This window comes from Chiroxiphia lanceolata, chromosome 4 (assembly GCF_009829145.1).
Source record: "Chiroxiphia lanceolata isolate bChiLan1 chromosome 4, bChiLan1.pri, whole genome shotgun sequence".
In the NCBI taxonomy this organism is placed as follows: domain Eukaryota; kingdom Metazoa; phylum Chordata; class Aves; order Passeriformes; family Pipridae; genus Chiroxiphia; species Chiroxiphia lanceolata.
Window position 1 is genome coordinate 5,970,053 of NC_045640.1, and position 27,940 is coordinate 5,997,992.

The following is a 27,940-nucleotide window of genomic DNA, read 5'->3' on the forward strand; positions in this document are numbered from 1 at the left end:
CCACTGAATATTTTGAACTCAGGAAAATCTTGTATTCATCCTTTTCACTTCAACCCATCTCTCCTAAAATTGAATTTTAAGTAGTGCAACACTTTGCTAAAGTGTTATTACAGTTCTCTTATGTTGAGAGACTTGGAGGCAGGAGGGGATGTGAGTTGCCTTTATCTGGGTTAGGCATTCCCAGAAGGTGATGGGTCTTGCCTAAAATACATGGGGTGAATCCACTCAACTCTTTCCACAGGGCTCCACGTTTGCTCAAGCTTATGTAGCTTCTGAGTGGGAACTTATGTGAGACAAATCCTGTTACTGATGGGGTAAAACTAGGAATAAGTTGCTCCTGGTCCTGCACAAGCCATCTATTGGATCAGCAAAATGGGTGTAGAGATGTATCAATAGACAAAAAAATGTATTATAGCAGACAGTATTTGTCCATGCTTACTCAACCATCTGTCTAAATAACAGTATTGATCTTGTAAAAAATGACACCCCTAAAATACCTAACTTACTCCTCAAGCAGTAAATACAGGCCTTAGGGCATGAATTTCTCCACAGAATTTTTCTTGGGAAAGGCAGCCACCCACCACAGAGTAACAGCATTATGTGGACTCTCAGATTGGTTGTATCTTATATATTTCTCTCAACTTAGTCAAATGAAGACTAGAAAGATGTCAGGCTTTTCCATCTCATTTACTGAATATTCAGTTTGGAACTTTCAGTATTATTTAATCCAAAAATGTTCAGGTTTTCTAAGAATTCATTGACCAAACAAAGCTTGTTTGTTCATTTATAACCAAAATGTTCCCAACTTGGATGATTGAAATAAGCTACAAGTGCTCACTTTAAGCACTTAATGACTGCACCACTTTTATGAAGCTGAGAGTAAGAGCTGTGTTAAGACACAGGACACGTACAGAAATGGCATATGAGCCCCCATGTGAGATGCTGCCGTCAAGGCTGGGAATAAAATAAAGGCCCAAGGCCAAGTCGGTCCTGAGCCAGAGGGAGCCAGAAATCCTGAGTGAGGGTCTCTGTGGGGCCGTGGGCACCAGGGCTCTCTCCCCTCAGGATGGGAGAGCAGGGGCTGCCCCGTGCCAGACCTAGCTGGTTCCAGGTGGTTCCAGATGTTTCCATGATTGCTGGGGGTGCCAGGGTGTCCCTTTGTGACAGAGGCAGATTCCAGGGTGCTTTGTGATATGGGAGCTGTGCCAGGCCCAGAGGTCATTGTGACCCCAGGGGGGTTTCAGGGGTTCAGAGCCCTGGGGCACCCACTCCCAGGAGAGGCCCTCTTTCAGGAGGCAGCTGCTCCCGGGAGTGTCTCTGGCAGAGCACAACGGAGATGCCCAAGGAGGAGGAGACAAACCCCAAATCCCAGCCCACTGAGGGGCTGCCAAAACTGCAGAGGAGGCAAAGTGTGAGGGATGGGGCAGGAGGGTGGTGGGACGGGATTGAGCTGTGCCAAGGCAGCTGCCTTCATCCCATGCCTCCTCCTCTTTCCCACAGGTGGACCTCAGGCAGCCACAGGAAGAGCAGCACTGCCCAGCTCGTCCTCCCGAGGCACAGGAGGCGGCAAAGGCAGGACCTGCTCCTGCCTCGGGCGAGCAGGTGCCAGCAGCAGGGGCACAGACCCAGGGCCCTGCCCCACACAGCCCCTGCTGCCCCCCCAGCCCCTCACCTGCCCCACTGGCAGCCCATGTCCTCGGCGGGCAGCGGGCAGGGGCAGCGCCGGCAGCGCTGGAGACCAAGGAGAGGGCCTTGGCCAAGGAGGGAGAGAGGAAGCTCTGCAGTCCCCGGCAGCTGCAGGACGGGGAAGACCACACTGGACAAGAGCTTTCTGAGGGGGAGCTCAGTGGACACCCAGAGCTGTCCCAAGGCGAGGACAGCAGCGACCAAATGTCGTCACACGAGAGCTGGGAACGCATCACCATCCACACGATCTGGGTCAACCCCCAGTACACGGAGCTCTTGCAGAAAACCCACACGGTTTCCCAGGAGCGGGCAGAGGCAGCAGCTCCTTCTGACTCGGGCGGGCAGGTGCCAGCAGCAGGGTCACAGAGCCAGGTCTCTGCCCGGCACAGCTCCTACTGCCCTTCCAGTTCCTCGTCCGCCCTGCTGTCGGCCCAGACCCCCAGCGAGCAGCAGGGTTCCCACACACTGCAGCCCTCCCACTCCAGGCAGGCTCTGCAGACTCTCTGCAGCCTGTTCTGGTGCTCCTGTATGGCAGCACAGCCAGAGGATTAGTGCCCACTGCCAGTCTCGAATTCAAGTCAGTTCATTTGTTGTTTATAAATATTTTTATTTTTGCAAAGACCTCTGGAAAGTTGTCACTGTCCTTCGTCATGGTGCAGAGACTCAAAACAACCAGTGGCTTTCCCCTGGGAGGTGACACGTCAGTAAAAGATGCTGATTTTCCAACCATGCTTGCCTGGGCCTGGTCCATCTCAGGAGCCAGACGGGTTTCAGCAGTATCAGAGATTTGAAACTCGATGGTTTCATGGTTGCTGTGGCCAAGACAGTCTCCAGTCACTACCTCACCCACAAGAGCCTCTCTGGGAACAAGCATGAACTCACAGGGGCACCTCTTTGGGTCAGCTCCCTGAGGCCCTGTGCCAGGAAGTTGTTATCCAGATGTGTTGGGAATCTCCTGGACATGTCTGTTCCAGCTGTGGAGTGTTCCAAATTAACATCCAGCCAGTGGAATTCCCTCACAAGGGCAAGGGTGGTTGGGTTGGGGGTGTCTTGTTGGTGTCATGTCCTGGCTGGGTTGCCAGTTGCTGCCTCCCACAATGCCAATGAACAATATTCTCTGACTGGTGTTCAGAATTCACGGCACTTTAGGCAAAGAAATGTCATTTTGAGATAAAGAAAAGGAACTTGGATGCAATATTCCCTGATGACCTGGCATAGGGAAGATGTTACCGAATTTCTGTTCATCATCTCTAGAACATCCATGACTTTTAAGGCTCAGATATTAGATTTACTACAGGGAAAAATCCCAACTAAGTAACCAGGTGGTAAAGGAAAGAAATTGGTCAGGCTGGATAGATTAAAAAATACCAAACCCATGAGTAATGTTTCAATGGGACTGCGACTAACACATGTGGCAAAACCTTGCTGACACATCCAGCTGCACAATCCTGTGAGCAGAGAAGATTTTTCTAATGATTCTACAACTGAAGGTGTTCAATCTGCTAAAAGTTTCCTGCTGACTTGATTTAAAAGCAGTAAAAAGCTCGTGGACAGCCTTATTGCTGAGGCAATGGTGTTGGTCAGGCAGAGCATCCCAGGAACTGCAGATGAAGCCTGTCGGGTACCTGTGGGCATCAGAGATACCAATACCTAAACCCAACCTGTCCCATGGGCTGATGTCCCTGCTGAGAGGGTGGGGAGTGTGCAGCTCCCTGGTCTCCTGGATAACCAGGATGGATAATGACCATTAAGTCAATTTTTTAATGGTTTTCAGCAGTTCTTCCATCCTGGAGGAAAGGAGTGCTGTGAGGGGGTAGGGGATGGAGGAGATTCTTTGTGGGGTCTCAGTTCTGTTATCAGGGATGAAAATCCTGCTGCAGGGGCTTCCCCACAGACAGAGCCTCATGGAGTACAAATGACAGCAGAGCAGCTCCTTGAGGAGCTTCCAGAGATCAGGTGACAGAGTGACAGTGGCCTTGGGCTGCTGGGGATCTTCCTGCCCAGGAGAGCCCAGGGAGGAGGCTGGCATGAAGGCACACTTGAAAAGGGTGTAGATAGGCAGGGCTGGTCACATCAGCAAATCACCAGGAAAAATGTAGAGCCTGAACAAAAACACACAGTGCAGACCTCAAAGCCCCATGTGTTGCTTGAGCTCTCAAAGAAAGACGAAAAGAACCTTTTCATAAATGATAACCCACAACCACAGGAGCCTTCTGCTCCCAGCTGACCTGCAGAGAAACCTGCAAGTAACCTGTCAAAAAAGTGGTGGTCTGCAGCAAAGTGGCTGAGTTTTCCCAAGATGCTCATATCATGGATCATATCCTAAAGCCATGTGACCATCTCAGTAAAGAAAAACTGTGAATATCTGCTCGCTCTTCAATCATACAGGATTTTGGTACATTAGTTACGAGCTGTTGGATTTGACTCTTCACTCATCTGGTCCAGCCCTCACTAAGCTACATATAAAAGTAAAAGAGAGAATGATAATCTACCCTTCAAAAAATAACACTCATTTGAGGGTTAGAGGAAGGCAGGACTGTCCTTTTTTTTCAGGAAGAAATTAAGATAGTAAGAAAAGCATCCAGGTGTACCATCTAGATTTAGAGTGGGGTTTTTCAATTTAATTTGTCATTGCTAAATACATTACTTTGGGATTAAAACTGTATGGGTTATTAAATACTGATTGCAAGAAGACAGTGTACTGTGGCAGGCAAATAACTTGCAAGTTACTGAAATTAAAGCTTTGAAAATGTTTTAAGGGAATTAATGTTTAATTAGTGATTTTGATCTATAAGGCATTCCAGTAATAGCTTCAGTAAGAGATTACATAAACCTGCAAGACATTTATAATAGAAAAGATACTTGATGCAGTGTTTTCTTTAATTAATCATGCACTGGAAGACCACCAGGAGGGAACCTGTAGTTTGTGCACAGTAAAAAGACCATTCTAGTTAGCAGGAACTTCAGCTTCTCTGATTTTTTTTTTTTTTTATGATTAAAGTTACATGCACACATTTTTAACTATGCCATGAGATGAATTTTGAGTTTAGCATGATTAAGAATATTTACACCAAGATATTCTTGTACAAAGTCTTCTGTTTTCACTAAAAAAAAGTAATATGTAATTTCTTATGGTCAAACCCAAGTCACTGATCCTTTACTCTTTTGCTCACTACATTTACCTTGATGATTTGACAAGACTTTCACAAGGGTGAAAGTGTAATTAAGGAAGTTTAAAAGATGTTTGTGTCAGTAGCTGTAAAAATGCAAACAGGAAAGTCTAGTGATCTGAAAACAATAAAAACCTGGTTATCAGGGTTACGGAGTTACAGGGATGATACAACTCCCATTAAAATTACTGGAAGGGGAAATGAGTAAACTTTAGAAGTTTTCAGTACAAAAACCTGGCAGTTTATAGGTCTTTAGGTTCATCTTCAGTCTGAAATGTGTCACCTTTTTGCTGATGTACTGAGTGAAATAAGACTACAAAAACGTTTTGGAGGATTCATAAGGCTTGATAGCTTTGAAGTATCTCTTTGAAAATGAGGAAATCTCTCCATTTCCTCCTTCTTTCCTGGTGCAACTAGACCAAAGCCAGAGTTATTACAAAACTTTTTGTTAAATCCACATGGTTAAAAAATGGATCTGGCATTATGTTTAAAAAATATTAATACTTGTTACAGTTTACTAATACTCATTACAGTTATGCTGTGCTTATTTTCTTTATTACTTTAGCTCTAATCATTTGGTTTAATACCCAGAGCACACATCCTCTATGCTGCCTGCTTAATTATTTTCACCTCTTTTTATGTCACATTTCTCAAAACAATAATTATGTCAGATCATAAATCCCATCCTACAGTGACAATAATAAGAACTTGGCAGACAGTAATACTTGCTTTGTAACATGGAACAAGATGATTTGGTTTAACTAAACACATAATTTCTTTCTAGTTAGTTTAATTAATTCATCTTAATTATTTAACCTATAAACCACAGGTTAATTAAATTGAATCTGGTGCACTCTCTTACTATATTTATATTGCTTTTTTTTTTTTTTGGAATGGAACTAGTGTTTCATTACCTCCCTTGCTCATTAATTTTAGTGCTGCTGTTGCTGTTTCTTGAAATGTTTGTTTCCTCCAGGGCCAAGTTAATCCATAATTCAATGCTAATGGTAAATCAGCTGTGCATTAGCCTCTGTGCACAACCTGAAAGGCAACATGCAGGGGCTGGATCACATCAGGTAACAGGACCCACTGCAGGAATGCACCCTAAATAGCCACAACCAGCTGCCTTGGGCTTTAAAAGGACACCTCCTTCCACCTGCTTTTGATACCATTTTTTCCCAATGCCATCCTCTAAAAATATGTCCCTGCTTTTCTTCCCAAGGTGCAAGGGGGCAGGGTGGGATAGAACTGGCAGCCCCATTTCTAAAGGCTTCTGAAGGCTCCTTTGAAGAGCATCTTGAAAAAACAGAAAGTCCAAAGCAAATGCCACAGTGAAACAGCCAAGGTGGCAAAATCAAATTCAGTAAACTCGAGCCCAGGAGCTCTTGGGAGCAGCTGAGGACACAGTTGAGCTGCTCCTACCCAAGGAAGTCATGGGTGTCTACAGTACCTGCCTTTATCTGGAGATCTACCATGGCATGCTCATCTACAAACTGTTAGATCTCCAAAAAAACATGTGTAATAATTTCTAGAAAAGCAAAAAACAGGGACTAGAAATACCTCTGCTACCTATACATTTAATTTTCATCAAACATGCTCGTGGCTAGGCAGCTAAGCATCAGCATAAGCAGGGCTGTGTCAGGGACAGGGCATGCTAAAGCCACCCCAGGAGGGGATGGACTCCCTGCACCACACCTAAGTGTGCCCCAGACGTGCTGGCAGATGAAGGTCATGACAGGTCAGGGAGCCTGGCAGCCTCCAAAGGGAAAGGATCAGACCATCCTTAAGAGCCCCTTAACTCAAACACCTATCTACTGACTCTGCAAGTGTGGGCTGGGGCAGTTTGCACAAGAGAAATCTGCACAAAGCCTCCAGAACTGGCTCAGACACTAAATTTTCTCTGGCATTCCAGCAATTTAATTCCACACAGACATTTTAATTCCATCTGTGTGGAACAGTGGCACACTGTACCCATAATCCACAGCCTAAGGCCCACTCAAACTCCCATTCCAGCAGGGGAATCTCTTGCAAAAGCACCCACAGGTGCTACCTGCTCCCAAGGCACCCAGAGCAGCTCAAGAATCACACCTGCCACTTTCAGCCTTAGATCTAAGGAGACCCTGCTAAGCACAAAGCTGAGTGAGATCACAGCTGGTCCAGGGCCAGAAAGTAATGGTGCAGTAATGGTTTTATTGGCTTTTTGAGAAGGAGCTGTTTGATTTCAGAGAGAGGAGAGTCAACAGCAGCATTTGCTCCCGCTAATCCCATTTCCAGCAGCACTGAGTGAAAGGCACTTGGGCACAAAGCTGTGCTCGGTTGCTCTCTGTTTACCCAGGGTTACATTAGGAGCCCAAAGGCATCTGAATACAGCCCAGGGCAAGAACTGAGGCTTTGCAAATGGCTCCTGGAGCACCAGGCTTATGGGAAGAGATATTCCAGTGTTTCCAGCAAGTTGTTGGCAGCCCAGTTACTTTCTACAAGTGCTTCAGAATTAACAGAATAGATGTGCAGGAAGGGGAAGAGGAAGATCTAAAAATGTAAAAATAGCTCCTTTTTGTAAAAAAAAAAAAAAAAAAAAAAAAGGATCTGCATTTAGATGCACAGGTTTTGGATGTGCAAATTTAAGATATTCTCTATTGAGGCATGCACTGCAGATAACAAGTGTTGACCAGATAATCTGGTTAATTATAAATAATGTATTTACCTTAAGCAAAAAGAAATCAAATGCAGAAGGGTGAATTTGGCCTGGGTGAGGAGGGGCTCTTGTAAAGGGCAAATTACAGCAGAAGTTACTCTGACCATGATCTGCCCCATTGTCCACAAAATAAGTTACTTTAAGAAACAAATTACAACCAAGTCTGGTATAACAGCTCTTTTATTTCAGTGTCTAAAACACAAAAAGAGGGCTTGCATTTCAACATCAGAACCATGCAAAGCACCTACACACCAAAAAAGAGATATTTAACGAGTGTCTCTCTCCTGCTACATGTGGAAAATTGAGGCAGGAAGACTCCATTTTCCTGTGCGTTCTGCTATGTCCTTCCACAAATCAACCAGCTGTGAGGAGTGATAATTAACCTTCATTCCAAACCAAACCATTTGCCACTGAACCTAAGCTGCTAAAATATGCTCCTGTAAACTTGATCAAGGACCCAGTTCTGCTCTCTGCTTAGAAGGATGAAGTCCCAAACATCTCCAGCTACAGGGCAGACTTTAATCAGAGGTACTGAATCAATGAGAGCAGAATTTGGCTCAAAGGATGAGTGTCTCCTCCATACAGAGGCCAGAAAAGGCCCTTATTAGTGTCCCAGAGAAGGGGATGTAGAGACCACCCTAGGCTCAGAGAATTGTCATGTGCACAGAGGACAACTAGACATCCTGAACTATTAAAAAACAGTGGTATAGAAAAATAAAAGGCATAAAATACCGAACCAAAAAGGTTCCAAATAAGGCATCAGCAGGTCCCAACTGGATGTGCTCCTGTTACGTACGTCACCCTCCCAGCCAGGGTGGTTAGGAATGATGCATTAGGATTGTATTTCTGACCTCAATCATTAAGCCCTCCGAGCAACCAGAAGGGTTCAAGTTCTCTTCGAGAAAAAAGAAAAAAAAAAAAAAAGCAAACACAAAACCAGGGAGTACTTTTTTTGGTAAGTATTTCTTAGAAAAGAAAATAAAAACATTAAAGCAATTTGTTTAAATGATTCATTAAAAAAAGACAACGTTCCTGTAAAGTAAAAATATATATATAGAAATAGATTCTATTTTTTTTTTCATTTGTCTGGTTTTTTTTATAAAAAGACATTCAGTAACACATCAGCGGATTCTGATCAGCTTCCCATCAGTCTCCTGCGATAACCGCTGCTTGTTAAGGCAAAACATCGGGTTGGCACCTTTACAACAGCTGAATCCAACTGGGCTGAAGGCAAGGCAGAGCCAGCAGAGCCCTGTCAGCGAGGCTGCTTCTCCCTCACGCTGACCGAGCCGTCCTCCATCCCAAAATACACCACCTCAGCCATGTCGATGAACAGCCCTGTCTCCACCACACCTGGGGAACAAGAGGTCACGTGCTGGTTAATGCCAGAGCCACCCCTTCACTTGGACCCTCTGCTCTGCCCCTCGTTTTGATCATTAAAAGGCACCAGTGACTCCATCAGAGGTTTGGAGAAGTGTCCAACACTGGGGGATGTTCTACCAGCCACACAGGGAGCCTCCGGGAAGTCTTTCCCATGCAGCCACCCCCTGCTGCTGGAGAAACTCTCCAGAGACTGAGAAACAACTACCAAAGTTCCCTCAATGTTCACACCACCCCAGCCACTCCCATTACACAACCACAAGTGAGGCATTTTCAGCCTCACTGGTGACCTCACCTGGTGACCCACAGGAGCAAGAGGAAGCTACACATGCACCCACAGGATTATTCTCTTTGCCTTTGAACACATTTAAAAGACTATCCTGTTGGAGAACACCTGGATAACTTGTTCAAATGTTAAGACTCTGCAGGTTTGATGCTACCTCTGCAATTTGTCGCCCATTTGCAAAGGTACCTGTGGTTGCATTTAATTGTGGGGTGAACTAGAACTTCCCAGTGATCACTGAAACGCAGCCAGAGGCCAGGAAGGTGGATAGAAAGGGAGGACAAGGGCTACCACAACCACAGGGTGGCCAGAGCCCTGCTACCACCACTGTATTTAGGCTTTAACAGTTCTGCTCATCCACTTCTGCTTCGGGAAGATGCTCTTCTCCCCTCAGCAGGTCCATTTCTGAGCAGCAAACAGTGCTGAGACCATCTCCACACTGACACGATGGAATATGTCCCATCATTGCCCATTCCTTTCTCCACCACAAAGAAATGCAAGGAAGAAGTCCCTGCTGCTTCATTTGCAAACAGCATAACCAGCCACTGTTTGCCTCTTGCACAAAAACAGCTCTAATGATACAGACATTTGTACAGCCTTGGGAAGCAACTGGATTAGGATAAGGAGCACCAGGGACAGTCCAGACCAGCAACAGTCACTGGTTCATTTGGATCAGTCACTGTTTTGGGTAGATCTGCTTCTGCCAAAGGTCTGAACCTGCCATCTACTGCCAGAAGCAGAATCCTGGCAGTTTGCTCCTAGAGCAGGGAAAAAGAAAATGTGTGTATTTTCAGTAAATCAGCTTATAAGCACCATTGAGGGAAGCAAAGCCACTGAACAAAAGCAACTAGAAGTTACTGGTGACTCTTCACCCAGCCTACACCCATGGCCTCTGCCTGCTCCTGTGTTTTAACTGTGGTGCCAGGACAATATATTGCTGCTTTGTGGGGATGTTGGGATTTGTGTAACAGGATCCCAACCTGTTCCTGCATGTTCTGACAACACATGAGCAGTCAGTGAAAGCACTTGTGTTATGAACTTCAGGGCCAGGCAGGCCTGGGATATACTCAAAGATAAAAGATACAACATGTATTCAAAAGCTGACCAGATGAAGAGCAGACTTTGCTTAAGATAACCAGACAGACATCCAGACGCTGCTTCCCTGAAGTTCAGAGAGTGCCAGTGCCCCCAGGCAGACCTGGCTGGTCCAGAAGCAACTCTGGTCTGGGCAGCAGGTCTCGTGCAAGGCAGGAGTCCTTGCAGAGAGGCTGTTTTGTTTACAAACAGAGGGATCAAGCACTGCTGCTCTTGCACAGCAAGAACTTGGATATGTTGCATCCCCACAGCAAAGCGAGCCCGTAGGGCTTCCCATTGGAAATGGGATGCAGAGCTGGAAAATACCATAACACAGTGCAAATCCTCCCTCCAGAGTCCACCAGTGTTTCCACTAAAAGCGACTCTCTAAATGGGAGAGTTAAGGAGAGTAAGGAAGAGCACAGGACTGTTGTGCCTAATGGGAAACAGTGTCAACATCAACCACCATCAGCCCACGTTTTCATCACCAAATGAAAAAGCCACGTGGGTACAGTTGTGCCAATTCAGCTGACAGATCTCTCAAGTAGAAACAAATGTAGGGACCCACAGCAGGGCAGTAAACACACACACACATTTCCTTATATCCAGGGGGGAGCTCCCACAGTCCAGTTTGCCTAGCACAACCAAACCTTAGCCAGATTTTGTGGTTTTTAAAAAAATCACAGAAACTACCTGGTATCATTTTTATAGCAGTGTTCACTTCACTCCATTGATGAACCTTGTCAAACTTCCAGTCCAGGATGAAGTTCCCGTTGTCTGTCACCACAGGGCCCTGGGAAGCAAACCCAGTTGTCATGACATGAGCTCCTTGTCTCCTGAGTCCAGTCAGGGACTGTCACAGCCCTCACTGGGACCAGCTGTCCCCTCTGCAACGGTTTAGAGTCATCATTCAAGTAAATCAGGGCAGTCCACCACAACCATCACCCAGCATGAGCTGCCCCCCCAGCTCAAGACCCTCTCTGGCAGCACAGACTGCCCTCCAGCACCCCAAAATCCCCACAGAGCAGCAGGTTAGACTCAGACTGGCAAATCCCTCTGCTCCCTGCTCTGGGACGCTTCTTTAGGAGACATGAGACAGAGAGGCTTTCAAAGAGGTCTGAACACCTAAACATGTTCATTAACCAAGGTACAATTGGGAGAAATAACACAGGATGCCTCTCTGGGAGTGAAAGCCCAGAATTTCATTAGATGGAAGGCCAGACCTCTGGTCCTGCATTTGCCCACGTTCAGGTGGTTCCTCTGGGGCAGCAGGGCTGACAGGGGCACTCACTGCTTTGCTGACAGCCATCCGCAGCTCCACCACACCTCCAAATTTTCTGGTCAGGGCTCTGGTGACAGGGACGTAAGCCATGGGGATGACCTCAATCGGAATTCCTTTCTTCCACTGCTCCCCAAGGTTCTCTGATTTTTTCCTGAGGACACAGTTTGAGGTGGGATTGGTGTTGGACATTACGTTAACATCACCCCAGTCCCTCTTGCAAACCCCTCAGGCACAAGGCCCTGGAGGACACAGTGGTCAGTTCACATGTGCCCATGTACAGGAGGAGCCTGTTTAATGCATGATGCTCTGTTGACTCACAAGCCCTATTTTGACCTGTTTTGGACAAGGACAGAAGTTGTTTTTTCCACAGCCCCATGGCTGTTTGTACAGAACAGGAAATTTATCCTGTGCTGACAATCACTGAGCTCAGAGAGCAGAGCAGCCATTTGCCCACAAGCTCTGCTCACTCCCAAGCAGGCCTGCTGAGTTGAAAATTAAGAAAAAAAAGAGAAATTGAAATGCTGAAGCACTGTGAGCCAGGCTCATTTCCACCTATTCCTGCTCCCCTGACCCACTGGAGGGACAATAATGGCCTAACATAGGACCATCCAAATCCTCCCAGAGGTATAATGATAGTAATATTTTCACCTGTAATCAGCAATTACAATGAAGCACTTTGCATATCCTGCAACTATCTTCTCCTGTGTCAAGCAGCCACTGCAAGGGGGGGAAAAAAATAAAAATAAAACCAGGAAACATCAGACTGCTCCTCACTATGCCTGATGGCCTCAAAGTCCAGTCCCCTCCACCACATGCTTGCTGGTTTTGGTGCTGCCATTGCCCCTCCCCTTATTCTCCTTATCCTCACACATCACTTTATCCCTCTTGTCCCTTGCACACACCCTTGGTCAGGGGCCATCTCCCACAGTGAGTGCACACACAACCCTGCACAGAGTCCCCTCAGCCTCTCCAGCCCACCCCAGAGAGATCCACAGGCAGACAGAGCCCCCCCCCCCACCAGCCCCATGCACAGACAGACAGACAGACAGCAGGGCTCACCCGCCACCTTTGATAAGGTTGAGGTCAGAGTCCACTTCATCCGCTCCATCGATGGCAACGTCGAGCTGTGGGAAAAGGAGGAGCCACTCTAAACCACAGGCATGTGAGAAGAGGAGGAAGAGAAACCACAACCAACTGCAGGCCTGCAAGGCACATCACGTCAGCCTCTAGCGTCATTTAAGGACCAGCAGGCAAGATTTTCCCAGGGAAAATCCTGGCTACAGTTCAGCAGCACAATATCCCTGCCTCAGGCCAGCAAGGCTCAGTCTGGATGAGACGCCTAACACTTGGAGAAAACACAATCCAGCAACCTACTTGCCATCTAAAGGGACAAGAACTAGGACAAGACTAAGGCTTGGGGGAAAAAATAAACTAAGCCTGTTAGAATCATAGAATCCTTAAGGTTGGACAAGACCCTCTAAGATCATTGAGTCCGAACATTAAATTAACACTGCCAGGTCCCTACTAATCCATGTCCCTAAGCATCAAATGTATGTGGTTTTTGTACAGTGCCAGGGATGGTGATTCCACCACTTCCCTGGGCAGCCTGTTCCAATGCTTGACCACCCTTTCAGCAAAGAAATTTTTCCCCAATATCCAGTCTAAACCTCCCCTGGTGCAACTTGAGGCCGTTTCCTCTTGTCCTAACTCACGAGTTCTCACTCGTGTTCTGCAGTGTGGCTGTCCAAACACATCCTCAGGGGAGGACAAAGGAGCCTGATGCTTTATGAAGGACCAGGCGAGAGGAAGGTCAGGTGAGGTCTCACCTCTGCACTCCCACTTACCTCTGGATGTCGGTCCAAGTCACTTAGTGTTAAGCCATTCTGCAGGATCAGCTGACGGGCCTGTGCACCAAGAAGACAGCAAACACCATTTACCAGGGGCAGAAAAGGAAAACAGGCTTGTGGTGTCATTGCCCAGCTGCAGCAAGGACGGGGTCTCCCTGGGAGAGCTCCACTGCTCCTCCCTGAGGAGGGGCTGCAGCCAGCAGCAGGAACAGCAAGGAGAAAATGATGCTTCCAGACCAGAGTACTTTAATCAAAATAAAACCCTGCTGCTGACGTGAATTAAAATGCTCAGATGGTGCAACAGGAATCCTGGGTTCAGGTCTCTCCATACTAAATAGCAAGAGGCCCCATGAGCTTGGTGGGAATCACTTGTATCTAAGCACTAAAGCAGATACAGAATTTTTGAGTCCTGTGTTATTTCAGCTCAGAAATCATTCTCCCTTGCACTCATCCAGCCCTCTGATCTCCTTTGGCTGAAAAATGTGAGCAAGAAAATTAAATATTTACACCACAGCAATGTGGGACTAACAATGAAAATATTTTTCATATTGGAAATAAACAAAAAAAAAGGGGGAAAGCACAACTCAAAAGTGTGGAAAAAAGTGTGGGAAGCTCCTGAAACAGCTACTTGGTGGCTCTGATCTGCTTTTCCTGAAGTGGCTGCGTATTTCCCTCTAGTGGCAACACATCACAGAGTGCCCAGAGCTGCCCTCTGCTCCATCCCTCAGTTTAAACCAGGAATCACAGAATTGTTCAGGTTGTAAAAAAACCCTTAATATCATAAATCCAACCATTACCCCAGAACTGCCACAGTCACCACTAAACACTGTCCCCAAGTGCCACATCTACGCACCTCTTCAATACCTCCAGGGATGGGGACTCCACCACAGCCCTGGGTAGCCTGTTCCAGTGCTTGGCCACCCTTTTCACGAAGAAACTTTTCCCAATATCCAATCTAAACCTCTCCTGGCACAACTTGAGGCCATTTCCTCTTGTCCTGTCACTTGTTACTTGGGAGAAGAGATCAATCCCCACCTGGCTACAACCTCTCATCAGAGAGTTGTGGAGAGCAATAAGATCACCTCCGAGCCTTCTCTTCTCCAGGCTCAACACCCCCAGCTCCCTCAGCTGCTCCTCAAAGGACTTGTGCTCCAGACCCTCCCCCAGGTCTGTTGCCCCTCTCTGGACATGCTCCAGCACCTCAATGTCCTTCTTGCCCTGAAGGGCCCAGAACTGAACACGGCACTCAAGGTGTAACCTCACCAGTGCCCAGGACAGGGGAGAATCACTGCCCTGGTCCTGCTGGCCACACAATTGTTGATCCAAGCCAGGATGCCCTTGGCCTTCTTGGCCACCAGGGCACACACTCCTGGCTCATGTTCAGCCACTATGGGACCAGCACCCCCAAGTCCTTTCCTGCTGGGTAGCTTTCCAGCCCCTCTTCCCCCAACCTGGACCTCTCATGGGTTTGTTGTGACCAAAGGCACTCAGCCTTGTTGAACCTCATTCCATTGGCCTCAGCCCATCTCTGCAGCCTGTCCAAATCCCTCTGCAGATCAACACTCCCACCCAACTTGGTGTCATCTGCAGAATCCTGAACTGGTTGAATTTTCTATGTAACAAATCACCATCTAAGAGAGACTCCCTCCTTGCACAGACTCTGCTCGAGTCCAAACTTGCCACCATGCTGTAGCTGGACCAAGAAACCCCAGTGTGACAGCCTGGATCAACTGATTCCCTTGGATTTTACCCACCAACACTAACAAAGTGCACCAGTTACATGTATTGGCATCCCAGAACTGTTAGAATTAGCAGGTGGTACTCCTGGCAATGAGATATGACTTCGATAGTTTAACATGGCATTTCATAGCATGCAGCTTTAACACCCCTGGGCTGTGGGAACCTAAGGACTCACAAAATAGAAGGAATAAAAATCAGTGGGTTGACATTCATCACATGGTGTCCACATAAAGAAGATTTCAGGGATCTGGGAATTGAAAGCATTGAAAAACACGGTGCTGCACATGCAGGCCAGATCCTGAACAGGCTTAGAGTCAGCAAGTGTGGAAACGAGGTGTCTTGGCTTTCCTCAGGCTCTGCTTGCAAGGCCAGCAGGAATCAAAAGCAGAGCTCCCACAACTGGGGGAAAGGTGGTGGTAACTGCACAGCACTTGCCAGGAACAGTCCCACTCCGTGCTCTGGGCACACGTCCAGGTGAAAAGAAACCACGCAAAAGCCAAGGGACAGATACTTACCCCGGCTCTAGCTTTACTGGTGGTGGTGGAATAACCCAACCTGACAACAGGGAAGGGAGGAGTATAAAAGCCCACTGAAACCAATTCTTCCTTGCCAGTGACCTCAGGCAGCCATTTACACCTGTACGTAGTGAAAATAAAATGCTGTTTTGCTGACTTGGGAAAGCTTCAGTAGGAGTTGGTCGAGGTCTAAGAGACTGCAAAACATATGAGGCAGCCCCATGCTGGGGATATTGGCTGTGGATCTCCCTCTTCCCTTTAACAGCAACCTTTTTGTTTTACTGGTAAGAAACTCTGTAGTGGTAAATGAACTACAGCAACAATTCAAGGCAGGACAGGCTCCAGCTCATGTTCAGTACAGGAGCTTTATCAATTTTCTTTAAGACCTACAGGCTGAACTCAGAGCACTTATCCTAGGTTCAAAAGGAATATAGTATCAGGATGAGAATATAACAGGATGGGACTATAACAGGATGGGAATCATTTTAGACAGTTTGAAGACAAGACTCTGACCACAAGTCCATATATGCAACAGAAGTACTGATATAGGCTAAAAAAAATTTTTTTTTTCACTTTTTGCCCTTTGCAGCACCTTACTTTATACTCCAGTTGGCCACTGGACGTTTGCAACAGCTGGGAAGACAGAGAGTCCTATCACTCCACACTCACATTTAAGCATCTGCAGGGTAAGAGGATGTTAAGTTTTCATAAGATTTTAGGATAATTCAGGTTGGTTGCTATCTAACCTCCAGGTCAAAGCAGGGTCAGCTACCAGGTTGCTCAGGGTTTTACCCACTCAGTTCTTTCCTGAAAACCTCACAGCACAGGCTCTGCACCTTCTCCTGCACTGCTGGACTGTCCTCACAGTGACACTGTTGTGACAAAAGTACAATCCCCAGGTCCACACCAGGACTATGAGAAGGACACACCCAATTCCTTGAGCAGGGTATTGCCACCCAGCCCTGAAAACCCCCTGGGTGGTCCCCATCATGACACCTCTCCCTGCCCACAGGGAGGTTCCCACCTCAGGGAACTGAGGCAAAGAGACCAAAGCCAGTTGCCAAAGGCGTGGAAGAAGCTCAGAAGCTTCCCCAGCAGCTCTGCATTTCACCACCAAGCCAGGTTCCCCCTTTCCCTGCAAACCTCTCTACATCTGGCTTGGTATGAACCACTTCCTGCAAAAGCTGTGCAGCAAAGGAAAGGTTAAGCCAATTTCTCTTCTGCAATTTCTTATAAAATCCAGCTGAAGCATTTTAAGCTCCTCCTGAAAACAGAGGAGCTCACTATTATTCTTTACGGCTTTCAGGGCTTGATACAGACTCAAAGAGTCTCCAGTGAGCTTTGAATTACGAGTCTGGTTCACCACTAAGCAGCATTTTTCTGCAAGTGGGATCCAGAGGAAGCCACACACCAACCCTGACACAACCAGCCTTACCACACTGGCTCAAAACACACCTCCCAGCCCTAAGGCACCCCCGAGTTCACGTCAGGGTAACACAGCACCATCACCTCCATGGGATCTCTCTGCAGGCTGCATCACGACTGCTTTCACCAGTGCTTTTGGTTAACTCACCAAGGGGAAGATCCAGTGGAATAGCAGAAAGCAAAGGAGGGAAGTGCTCACCTGAAAAGACGTAGGGATGCAGACAATTGTCAGGTTTTCCTCTTTAACCCGCTCAGCTGCAGGGGAAAAAAAGCAGAAGCCTTGGTTTGTTCATTATAGAAAGAAAAAACATACCAACTTTCACTTTAAGAAATCTCAGTTTGGAGCAGCCCCTCTGATTCATTTCAATTACTTGCTTGGCTTGCAAATAACTCAGTCACGCTCAAAATGCAAACAGGTGCCACCCTGCTTAGACTGAGGCTCAGTTTCAACAGTCAGAAATGTTCAAACACCCACCCTGGCTCAGCCCAAGCCACCATGAGCCATTAACCTTTATGTCTCCAGCAGTAGAGGAGCCCCATCAGCAAATCCTCACCTGGGAAATTAGTCCCACGCCCCTCTCTCACTCCATTAGACAGGTTTTTGCTGCTCTCCGTGTAAACAGAGAGCTCCAGCAGCTGTCTGAAAGGTTTGCTGGCTTGTTGCCCTGGGGACATCACATTAATTTATTATAGAACATTTAAATATATGGCAGGGAAAGGACTAATAAAGTACAGTATTCCATTAAATGGAAGGAAATATTTCCTCCCTGAGGCTAACCTCAAATGACTAAAACCTATTACTAAGATATCATTATGGACAAAATGTTATTTTAGTAATTACAATACTTAGGCACAAGCCAACAGCAAGAGCACCAGAGCAAGCCAAGGTAACGCTGCTGCTGGAAGGACTGAAGATGCAATACATGAGGCTGTATGTTATTACAAGCCACATCCCTGTGCAAACGCAGTCAGGAGACGTGAAAAGCCAGAATTTGCAGCCTGGAACAGGCACTCCTCTTTAAATACAATACCCATTTATTTAGAGGCTGATTCTGTGTTCAGGGCGGGGGTGGTTGCAACACTGAGCCAAACCCAGAAGGCTGAACCGCAGCTCCCAGAAAATTAAAGGGTATCACACACACACAGAGCTTGGGGTCAGGTGGGTGCCAAGGGACAGGCACAGCACCAGCCCTGCTGTGTCCCTGCAAAGTGAAGGGATGCCTCATGCTCAGACCTCAGCCCAGTGTGGGCTGTGGGACGGCTCTGCCCAAGGCAGCTGGAGGTCACCAGGGGACTCCCCAGCCATGCAGAGCCACCCAGCTGTGAAACACTGAACTCTGCTGCCCAGGGAAGTGGTGGAATCTTCATGCCTGGAGGTATTTAAAATACGTGTGGATGTAGCACTTGGGAATATGGTTTAGTGGTGAACATGGTGATGCTGGCTTAATGGTTGGATTCGATGATCTTGGAGGTCTTTTCCAACATTTATGATTCTGTTCATTCCCCCTCTGTGTCCAAGCAAGACCCCCAAGAACAACAGGGCTGATCCTGCACTCCCAACCTGCCATGGCACCCACAGCTGCTCTGTTCCACATTCAAGGACATCCAAGGTTCAGCAACCCCACAAGCAGATCTGCCCTGGGGCTGAGAGTGCCCTGCAAAGGAACTTTAAACCTCTGCACACACTGTAATGAGGCGTGAGGATAATTAACCCTCACATTCACTTTGCAAAATTGCATTTGCCTCACTTGAATATTTTACTGAAATTTTCTGAATCACACCCTGAGCAAACCTGCCCCTGGAGCGAGCAGATAAACCTGGCTGTGGGGTATATAAATAAAATGCAGGAGGCTTTCACATTCCTCGTTTTCATTACACCTCAGCAGGCCCCTCAGTGTGAATCAGGTGGATGTGGGAAGCAGTGTGAGCTGCAGATGAATGGGTTAAAGGAAGCAGAGCAGCTGCATGGCCCAAAGCCACACAGCAAGTCAGCACTGGGCAGAGCTGGGCAAAGCTGGAATAAGACCGAGGAGTTTAGCTCCAGTTTGTGGTGGGTGCCAGCAGAGCGCTTTTCCTGGCTGTATGGGCAGAACAGGTGGCAAATCATTACCTCCTCAGAATTCTCTATGCCACAAATTTGGAGCCCTGTTTTAACCTTCAGCTTCAAGCAGTCCCAAACAAGGGGCAAACAACACCCCAAACAATGACCCAGGGCACGAGCTATAAGACAGCATCCAGATGATTTAGTGTGTTTTTCAAGTAGTTGGGACAGATGGACAAGAGGACTGTTTGTGGTGGGAGGGCCAGGAAGGGGAGCACAAGGAGAGCACCCTACCTAATCGATGCACCGCGTGTACAATCGTAGAACCGCTTCCGATCCCGAGAACTTGATTGTTCTGCAAATCAAAGAGAGACAGAGAGAGCTCTTACTGGGGGCTCAGCACACAAGCTGTCCACTTTTTCTGGCAAAACTGATATTATAAACACATGCAAGAGGAGCCTTGCCCAGAGATGCAAGGCGATACACAACACTGCAGGCAAGGAAGGGAACACGCTGTGCCAGCGAGGGCACAACCATGGTCCACGGCCAAGGGATTTTAAGCAACTTGCCCTCTCATTAAAAAACATGTGTTTGCTAATTACCACCATGCTCTGATCTCGGGGTGTTCAGTGCACACTCATGGCTAGTTGCTGGCACTCCATCCATCCTCTCCTGCCGGAAAGCTGTGAGTTTCAAACAACACCACAGAGGAAGAAGCGGAAACAACCTCAAGATAACATCTCCCGAGGAAGCCGAACAGTAAAAGCCTGGGTGGGTTTGCTGCCAACTGTATTGTTAGTAAACAGCACAGATGCACCAGCAGCCAAAGCAGAGAGTGCAGCAGCTGTTCCTGTGGATAATAAAAACTGTTCTCCAAAACAGAGTGTAAAACTGCCTATATGAGAGTCCAGCAACACTCTGAAGGTGGGTGAGCCTGGCAGCATGTGATGAAGAGGATCAAATTTTAACCACAGCTCCATCCTGGCCTTTCCCTGCTTATGGTCTGGTTTGAGAAGGATCGTTACTGTCTCATCTGTAACACAGGTACACTCCTAAAAGGTGCTGCAGACTGAGGGTGGATGGGTGCACTTGTGTTACTTCTCCAAGACGTCTCCTCTGCCACATAAATCTCTGTTTATTATCAGCTCAGTCTCCCACTCCCTGTAGCCTCTTGCACTTTTCCCATTTTCAGTGTAATTCCCTTCCTTTGGATGGGATCCAAAGCTTAAATTGACTTAAAGAGGCCCAGTATCACTACAGAGACTTCACATGAGAAAGACTTGGAGCCAGCCAGAGATGCAGGCACAGAGCTGTTGTGCATTATCTCTTGGACATTAGGCAGATCTGGAGCTCTTTCCCCATGTGCAGCAAATCCAGAGTTTGGCAGCTGTGGAAAAAGCCACACCTGCAGCACTTCAACCAGCTAAAGCCTTTCTGGCACGCTAACTCGCCTGGAAAGGTGGAGTTCAAGATAGGTCACACTCCCCCAGGATTCCTCATTTCTCTTGCTTCTGCAAGTTAAAAGCTTAAAGAAAACAGAACATCTCCAAAACCAGAGACTGAGCTTACACCCCAGCCCTCGCTGGCTCTGCAAAAGATGGGCAAAGCAACAGGCCAGAGCCGCACACCTGCAGCGTTGCCAGCAGAAACCCAACAGCTCCAGAGGCTTCTCAGTTCCACCAGCCCATCAGGTAGAGCCAAGCACAGCCAGCCAAGGGGCAAGCAAAGCTACACAGAGGCTGGTAGGACATGGGCAGTACCAGTGTTCCCAAGAAACTCGTTTCAACCTGGGAATAGGCAGTTTCTTCTCTCTGCCCTCATTTCTGTGGTGTGGGACAGCTTCCTGGAGCAGCTGGGTGCCCTAAAGGGATGGGGAAAGCCTCAGCATCAGCCACTCCACTGTAATGAAAGGGGAAGAGTTCACAAGGGTCCCAGCTCATCCACTGATCAGTGATGAGGGGTGAAGCACTCTCCCTTAGGTGACAGTATGAGCTTGGACTAGGTGGATTTCCCAGAAAAACAGTTTAAAGTCAGTCTAAATGGATGCTGCCGCAACTCCTGCCTTACTGCACCTCCCAGCTCTCCCTCCTCAGCTCCAACCCCAGCTAAAGCAGGGGTAAAACCAACCAAAAAACATCCACTTTTAAAAACAGGGGCAGGGCAAACACTGGCAAGAAGCAGAGCACTGAAGGAGCAGCACCTCATGCAAAAAAATTACATTTCGGATTGCTTACCAAAACCCCAGCAAACAAAACCAAGGCACTGAGACACAGCACAGCTGAGGACCCGTGTATGGGTGAAGCTGGCAGCAACCACAGCATTTTCTCAGCTAACCCAAGGGCCTAAAGACACTGCCCAGCACTACAGAAGCTGACAAGGCAACACATCGAGCAGTATCGGCACAGGGGTGGACTGGTCCAGTGTTACTTTCCAAGATTAGAGAGCAAAGAGTTCCTGCTAAAAGCAAGAGATAAATATAGAGCAAAGCCCAAAGCTTGCTCAGTCCTCTCTGGGGCAGCAGGACCTTGGGTTCTCACCCGTATTTTCATTTCTGAGGGAGGCGCTCGCAAGGCCTGCCTTCAGAGGTGTTGTATAAATGCAAAGCCAGCTCTCCCCAAGCAGCTTACAGCTCTAAAGCCCCAAGCCCTGTGGCAGCCCTGCTACTCTGAGCTGTCATGGCCTCACAGCCCATGGTTTCTGAGGTTGGTCATCTCAGTGTCTGCTCCACAATGAAGAAACTCTACTCCCACAGCTGTCTGTGAACAAGTGCTGTGGGTACACAACCTGGCTTTAATTAAAAAAAAGAGAAAGAAGTTCTCTTCTCCTAATCCCTCCACCCACTCCCAGGTTTACACCTGCCACAAGGTGCACAGGGAACTGCTGTGCTGGCACAGGCACGGATGGGTGTGAAGGAGGATGCCAAGAGAGAAGCCTCACCCAGCACCAAGCCCCCAGTGCCATGGATTTTCAGCACAGTTAAGCAAGAGACATTTGTCCAGCAGAATCAAACCCTGAAGCCAATGGCTTCTCTCACACACCCCTGCTGTGCAAGGAAGGAAGCCTGTAGCTTTGTTTTCGGAGATAAGGTTGCTCCCTTGGTTAACAGTGATAATTAACAACCAAACACAAACTTATCCATTACAAAGAGCAGTTGCACCCTGAGAGTGCAAACTGACAGCCATGACCATCCAACTCTTTGGCATTGACTCTAACCTGCTTCTCCACTACAGGTTCAAGCCAACTTGCACAACAAGCATTGAGGTATTGCCCCAGACACTGTCTAATTTACTTAATCAGCATCATTAGTTGGGCACTGAACTTCAGTCAGCTGGGACACAGCCAGAAACATTATCCTAAATTTGCTTGACCATAAAACACCACAAAGGCCAGCTGTCTCACTAGGAAAATCCAAAAGTCCTGGCTTTACCCCAAATCAAAGGCACACCGAGCTCAGGATAACTCACAGCAGCAGCTGTGCCTTGGCTCCACAACTTGCAACACAAGTCACAGAATCACAGAATATGCCGAGTTGGAAGGGACCCCCAAGGCTCCTCGAGTCCAACCCTTAGCTCTGCACAGGATCCTCCCCAAGAGTCACACCCTGTGCCTGAGAGTATCATCCAAATCCTTCTTGAACTCTGGCAGCCTTGGTGCTGTGACCACTTCCCTGAGGAGCCTGTTCCGCTACCCAACCACCCTCGGTGTGAAGAACCTTTTTCTAACATCCAGCCTAAACCTCCCCTGACATAACTTCCTTCTGCAACCCCTCAATGCACAATTTTTGCTTGCCTTGGGTAAGAAAGGGGATTTTTATGCAGCTGTCAGAATCCCCAGGCTCCCCCATCCCACAAACTATTTTTGATCATGTTAGCCTGGCAGGGACAGACTGCTCAGAGGAACGAGGCTGCAAAGCAAGCCAAACTTTTATAGGACATACAGGGAGCCCTCAGCAACTGAACCTCAGAACACTAACCCTGTGAGAGGGAGCAGGAAGGGGAAGGGAATTTCCCCCCCTCCCCAACTGCTAATATCTAACTCCTTGGCAGCAACTCTTCACCCTGGTTTCATCACTGCTGTTGCAAAAGGGCTTGCACAGCAAACACTGTGATAAACCCCTGTGGGACATTAACCGTTGATCCTCCAAGCCTTCACGATCAGGCTGTGCCAAAACTCCAGCAGCTCCAGTCCTATTTGACATTCAAGCCCCTTGCTGCATTCCCTTCCCTGCAGAGGACAGGACACCACTCCCTGGTTTGAGGCTGTTGCTTGGGTGCTCAAAAACGGGGTGCAGCAGCAGAGCACTTGGACTTGGACTTGGAGAAAGGAGCAGAGCACGACATCAGCCTGAACTCCCAGCACAGCCCAGCTCTCAGGAGGGTGCACGGTGAAAGTCTGGAGGTGCAAGATGCTACCCCAAGTCGGTGTGCATGGTGTTGAGCTGGGCAAGGCATGGAGCTGCTGCCGGGGAGGTGATCAGTGGGGGAGGGAAAAGTAGTTTTCTCTCTTCATTTCAACTAAAGGTGCACAGTCCAAAACAAAGGAGAAAGCGGCTCTGTCCATTCCAGGGTCCATCCTTGTACTCCGGGACGGTCCATGTTCCAAGTGGGGTTGTCTGTGCACCTCACAACCCATCCACGCACCACAGAGCTGCTCCATGCACTGGAAGGGTCCATGCAAACTGAAGCCTGTTCATGCACTGGCAGGCTCCGGGCACCCCATGGCTGCTTCATGTACTGGGGAGTCCTGGCAGTCCTGAGCCTGCCCCTGAACCCTGGAGTCACTCTGTGCTGGGGGATCTGTGCATCCCAGAGCCCATCCATGCACGGGGAAGCTCCGTGCACCCCACAGCCCCTCCACACACTGGGGAGTCCAGCACCCCAGAGCCTGTCCCTGCACCCGGAGCCGTTTCATGCGCTGGAAGGCTCCGTGCACCCCATGGCCCCTCTGTGCATTGAGGGGTCCTGGCACCCAAGAGCCTGTCCCTGCACTTGGAGCCGCTCTGTGCACCCTGACCTCCGTCCTTGCTCCAGGGAGCTCCGCGTGCCCCGTGGTCACTGCCTGTATTACGGGGTCCCTGCACACCGTGGCCCCCCTGTGCTTTTTGGGGTCCCGGCACCTCCGAGTCGCTCCGTGCATTCCGGGGTCTGTAGGTTCCCGCAGCCCAGAGCCTGTCCCTGCGCCCGGAGCCGCTCTGCAAATCCCGGGATCCGTCCGTGCCCCGGGAGGCTCCGTGCACGCCACAGTCGCTCCGTGCACTGGGGGGTCCCGGCATCCCAGAGCCTGTCCCGGCACCCGGGGGCCACTCTGCGTACTGGGGGATCCGCGCACCCCAGAGCCCGTCCGTGCACTGGGAGGCTCCGTGCACCCCCCGGCCGCTCCGTGTACTGGAGGGGGGTCCCGGCACTCCAGAGTCTGTCCCGGAACCCCGAGGCCACTCTGTCTACCGGGGACTCCGTGTACCCCAATGCCACTGTATGAATTGGCGGGGAAGGGTCCCGGCACCCCAGAGCCTGTCCCGGCACCCCCGAGCCATTCCGTGCACTTGGAAGCTCCGTGCACCCCACAACCGCTCCGTGCATTGGGGGTCCCGGCACCCCAGAGCCTGTCCCTCCATCCCGGGGATACTGTGTACAGGGGACTCCGTGCACCCCAGTGCCACTCCATGAATTGGCGGGGAAAGGTCCCGACACCCCAGAGCCCGTCCTGGCATCCCGGAGCCGCTCCATGTATTGGTGGAGGAGGGGTGTCCCGGCACCTCAGAGTCTGTCCCGGCACCCCCGAGCCACCCCATGCGCTTGGAAGCTCCGTGCACTCCATGGCCACCGCGTGGACTGGGGGGTCCCCCCTGCACCCCGCAGCCGCTCTGTGCTCTGGGGAGTCCCGGCACCCCCCAGAGCCTGTCCGGGCACCCCGGAGCTGCTCCATACACTTGGAAGCTCCGCGCACCCCATGGCTGCTCCCTGCAGTGGGGGGTCCCGGCACCCCAGAGCCTGTCCCTGTACCCCAGGGTCAGTCTGTGTACTCCGTTCACCCCTACACCGCCCCGAGTATTGGCGGGAGAGGGGAAAGGGGGGCATCCCGGCACCCCAGAGCCTGTCCCCGGCGTCCCGGAGCCGCTCCGTGCACTTGGAAGCTCCGTGCACCCCACAGCCGCTCCGTCTATTGGGGGGTCCCGGCACCCCAGAGCCTGTCCCGGCGGCCCGGAGACACTTGGAAGCTCCGTGCACCCCAAGGCCACTGCGTGCATCGGGTGGTCCCCCTGCACCCCGCAGCCGCTCTGTGCTTTGGGGGGAGGTCCCTGCGCCCCAGAGCCGCTCCGTGCTCAGGGGGGTCCCTCCCGCACCCTGGAGCCACTCTCTGCTTTGGGGGGGTCCCCGCAGCCCCTCCGCGCACTCCGGGGTCCGCCCGTGCGCCCCGGGAGGCTCCGTGCCCCGGGCGCTCCGCGTCCCCCCGCCGCCGCTCCGAGCCCCCCGTGCCCCGCAGCATCGCCGGGGCCGCCTCACCTGGACGTGCTTGTCCACGGCGGCGCAGGCGGCCCGTCTCTTGGCCTCCTCTGCCATGGTTCCGCCGAGCCGCCCGCGGGTGAAGCCGCGCCGCGCCGCCGCCCGCCCCGCTCGGAGCCTCCCCGGCGGCCGGGCAGCCAGGGGCGTGCTGCGGAGCAGGGCGAGCCGGCCGGGGAGCCGCATGCCGCCGCGGCCCGCCCCCGGGGGGCTCTTCCTCACGGGCTGCAGGCCTGGGCCGTGCCGGCTCCTCTCCTCCTCCTCCTCCGCCACCGCCTCCTCCTTCTCCCTCCTCCGGGAGGATGGGACTTGTAGTGCTGCGAGCCGCGGAACTACAGCTCCCACAATGCCCGAGAGTCCCCGGAGCAACTTGTTGCATCGATGTATGGGCATGTATAAGTATCTATGGATCGAGTTTGACAGAGCGGGAGGGGTTGAGACAATCCCGCAAAGTGTCCTCCCTGGAGGTGATGGAGGAGGAGAGAGGATGGCGGGGGGGGGGGAGGAGACCCTGCACGGCCCAGGCCATGCACTGAGCCCCCGGGGGTTACTGTAACTCACAGGTGTCGAGGAAGTTGAGGAAGAGCCTTTCTTGGAGTTTTACTCTAACTTTGTAACACGATTTCCCTCGGAAGTTGCAACATGAGCATGAAAACTGAGATTAGCTCGGTTGGTTAGAGCATGATGCTAAAAAAGACAAGGTTTGTGGTTTTGACCCCTGGATGGGCCATTTGTTTAAGAGCTGGATGTGATGATCCTTGTGGGTCCCTCCCAGCTCAGAATATTCTGTGAAATTAAAACTTTCACCAGTCCTCTGAGCACGTATCAACCAGAACTCACTAGTCTTTCACCCACCCTGCAGGAGGATCAGGATGAAACCCCATGGAAGTCTCCTGTCCTGAAGCACACAGGCCTTTTTTTTTCATGTACCATATTTTTCCCCCTCTATCCTGGGTTGGCATCTGATGAAATTATTTCTGAAACATTTTAGAGAGGCAGATCAACCTTGAAGTCTTTCTGCAGCAGCATTTTCAGTCCTGGGAGCCACATAAAGACCAAGCCCAGGCACCTCAGTTTCTCTCCAGGCTGAAATCCCACCAAGGTGAATGAGAATTGCAGGTATTCACCCCTTACTACTCACTCCAAGGTCAGGCCACGATGGTGTAGAGAATAATCTTTTTATTTGCACAACAGAAAAGCCGCTGTTGACTTCTCTTTTTAAATTCTATGCATGGCTGGCTCTGTTGCCAACCTCTGCGATTCTGCTGTGATTTTCAAGGACTAGAAACATTTCCTTTTGTTTTCCCTGGGCTGACACACTAGTCCTTGAACAATGGGGTGGGATTTCAACAAAGACTCTATTATCATTACCCAGGCTTATCTCAGTGTGGTGAGGCCTTACCTTTCTGTACAGAGCAGGTGACTTGCTATTAAGAGCAGCACGTGGTTATATACAGTGGTTATATACAGTGGCTCGGTGTTTTTCACTGTCTGGCAAAGATCTTTCCTGCAAGTTACCCATTTAAAGGGTAAATATGCACATCTAGTGGCGTATATATTCAGAGAGAATCAGTCCAAAGCACAGTACTCTTCCATGGTGTGATAAGGGTAAAAGGGAAGGAGCAACTGACTGGATTTTGGGAGAGACTATGTATGACTTTGTGAGGGCATATAGTGACATGTAGTGACAGGACCAGGGGGAATGGCTTCAAACTGAGAGTAGGTTTAGATTAAATACTAGGGAAAAAATTCTTTACTGTGAGGGTAGTGAGGCCCTGGCACAGGTTCCCCAGAGAAGCTGTGGCTGCCCCATCCCTGAGAGTGTTTAAAGCCAAGTTGGATGGAGCTCTGAGCAACCCAGTCTAGTGAAAGGTGTCCCTACCCATGGCAGGGGGGTTGGAATTAGATGGTCTTTAAGGTCTTGTCCAACCCAGGGCATTCTGTGATTCTATGACTATTGCATTCAGTGTCCTAAATGTTTGACTGCTACCTGAAACAAAGAACAGTCATTTTACACTGATTCAGGAAGGCCGTCCTTACATGTGGGCATCTCTCAAATCCCATCAGAGCAGAGACTGTTAGCCCAAAGTGTGGGGTCATAAACCTGTTGATATCTCCACAGCAACAGCTGATGGTTTTGGTTTGAAACACATCTTGCAGTACCTCTGCCTGGGGAAACACAAACATTTCCACTTCTAGATAATGGGCTTTCTGTTAGCAATTTATCTGAATCTGCTGGTGAGCTACAGCTCCGGTGAAGGCAGAAAATCTTTCATTTATGGTGTGCTGAGCCTTGCCTATG

The 27,940-nt window shown here is 49.5% G+C and overlaps 2 protein-coding genes across 4 annotated transcripts; one reads left to right on the forward strand and one right to left on the reverse strand.

Moving 5' to 3' along the window:
- Positions 1–1,202: 1,202 nt before the first annotated feature.
- LOC116785805 (protein VASP homolog) lies at positions 1,203–2,628 on the forward strand. 2 transcript variants are annotated; one of them, XM_032685803.1, is made up of 2 exons: positions 1,203–1,411; positions 1,501–2,628. In XM_032685803.1, exons 1-2 carry the CDS (start codon positions 1,337–1,339, stop codon positions 2,236–2,238), a joined length of 813 nt encoding a protein of 270 aa, XP_032541694.1. In that variant the 5' UTR covers positions 1,203–1,336; the 3' UTR covers positions 2,239–2,628. The 2 variants fall into 2 exon arrangements, with proteins under 2 accessions (XP_032541694.1, XP_032541693.1); XM_032685802.1 differs by having other exon boundaries at positions 1,203–1,404.
- A 5,085-nt stretch (positions 2,629–7,713) lies between these two features.
- On the reverse strand, positions 7,714–26,130 carry RPIA (ribose 5-phosphate isomerase A). Of its 2 annotated transcripts, XM_032685801.1 has the most exons (10): positions 21,373–21,641; positions 19,433–19,493; positions 17,652–17,762; positions 17,297–17,352; positions 13,415–13,474; positions 12,630–12,694; positions 12,219–12,287; positions 11,580–11,721; positions 10,982–11,081; positions 7,714–8,904 (listed from the first exon to the last, which is right to left on the reverse strand). In XM_032685801.1, the coding sequence occupies exons 1-10, from the start codon at positions 21,457–21,459 to the stop codon at positions 8,807–8,809; spliced, it is 849 nt and encodes a 282-aa protein (XP_032541692.1). In that variant the 5' UTR covers positions 21,460–21,641; the 3' UTR covers positions 7,714–8,806. The 2 variants fall into 2 exon arrangements, with proteins under 2 accessions (XP_032541692.1, XP_032541691.1); XM_032685800.1 differs by lacking the exons at positions 17,652–17,762; positions 21,373–21,641 and adding an exon at positions 25,642–26,130.
- Between the last annotated feature and the right edge of the window lie 1,810 nt (positions 26,131–27,940).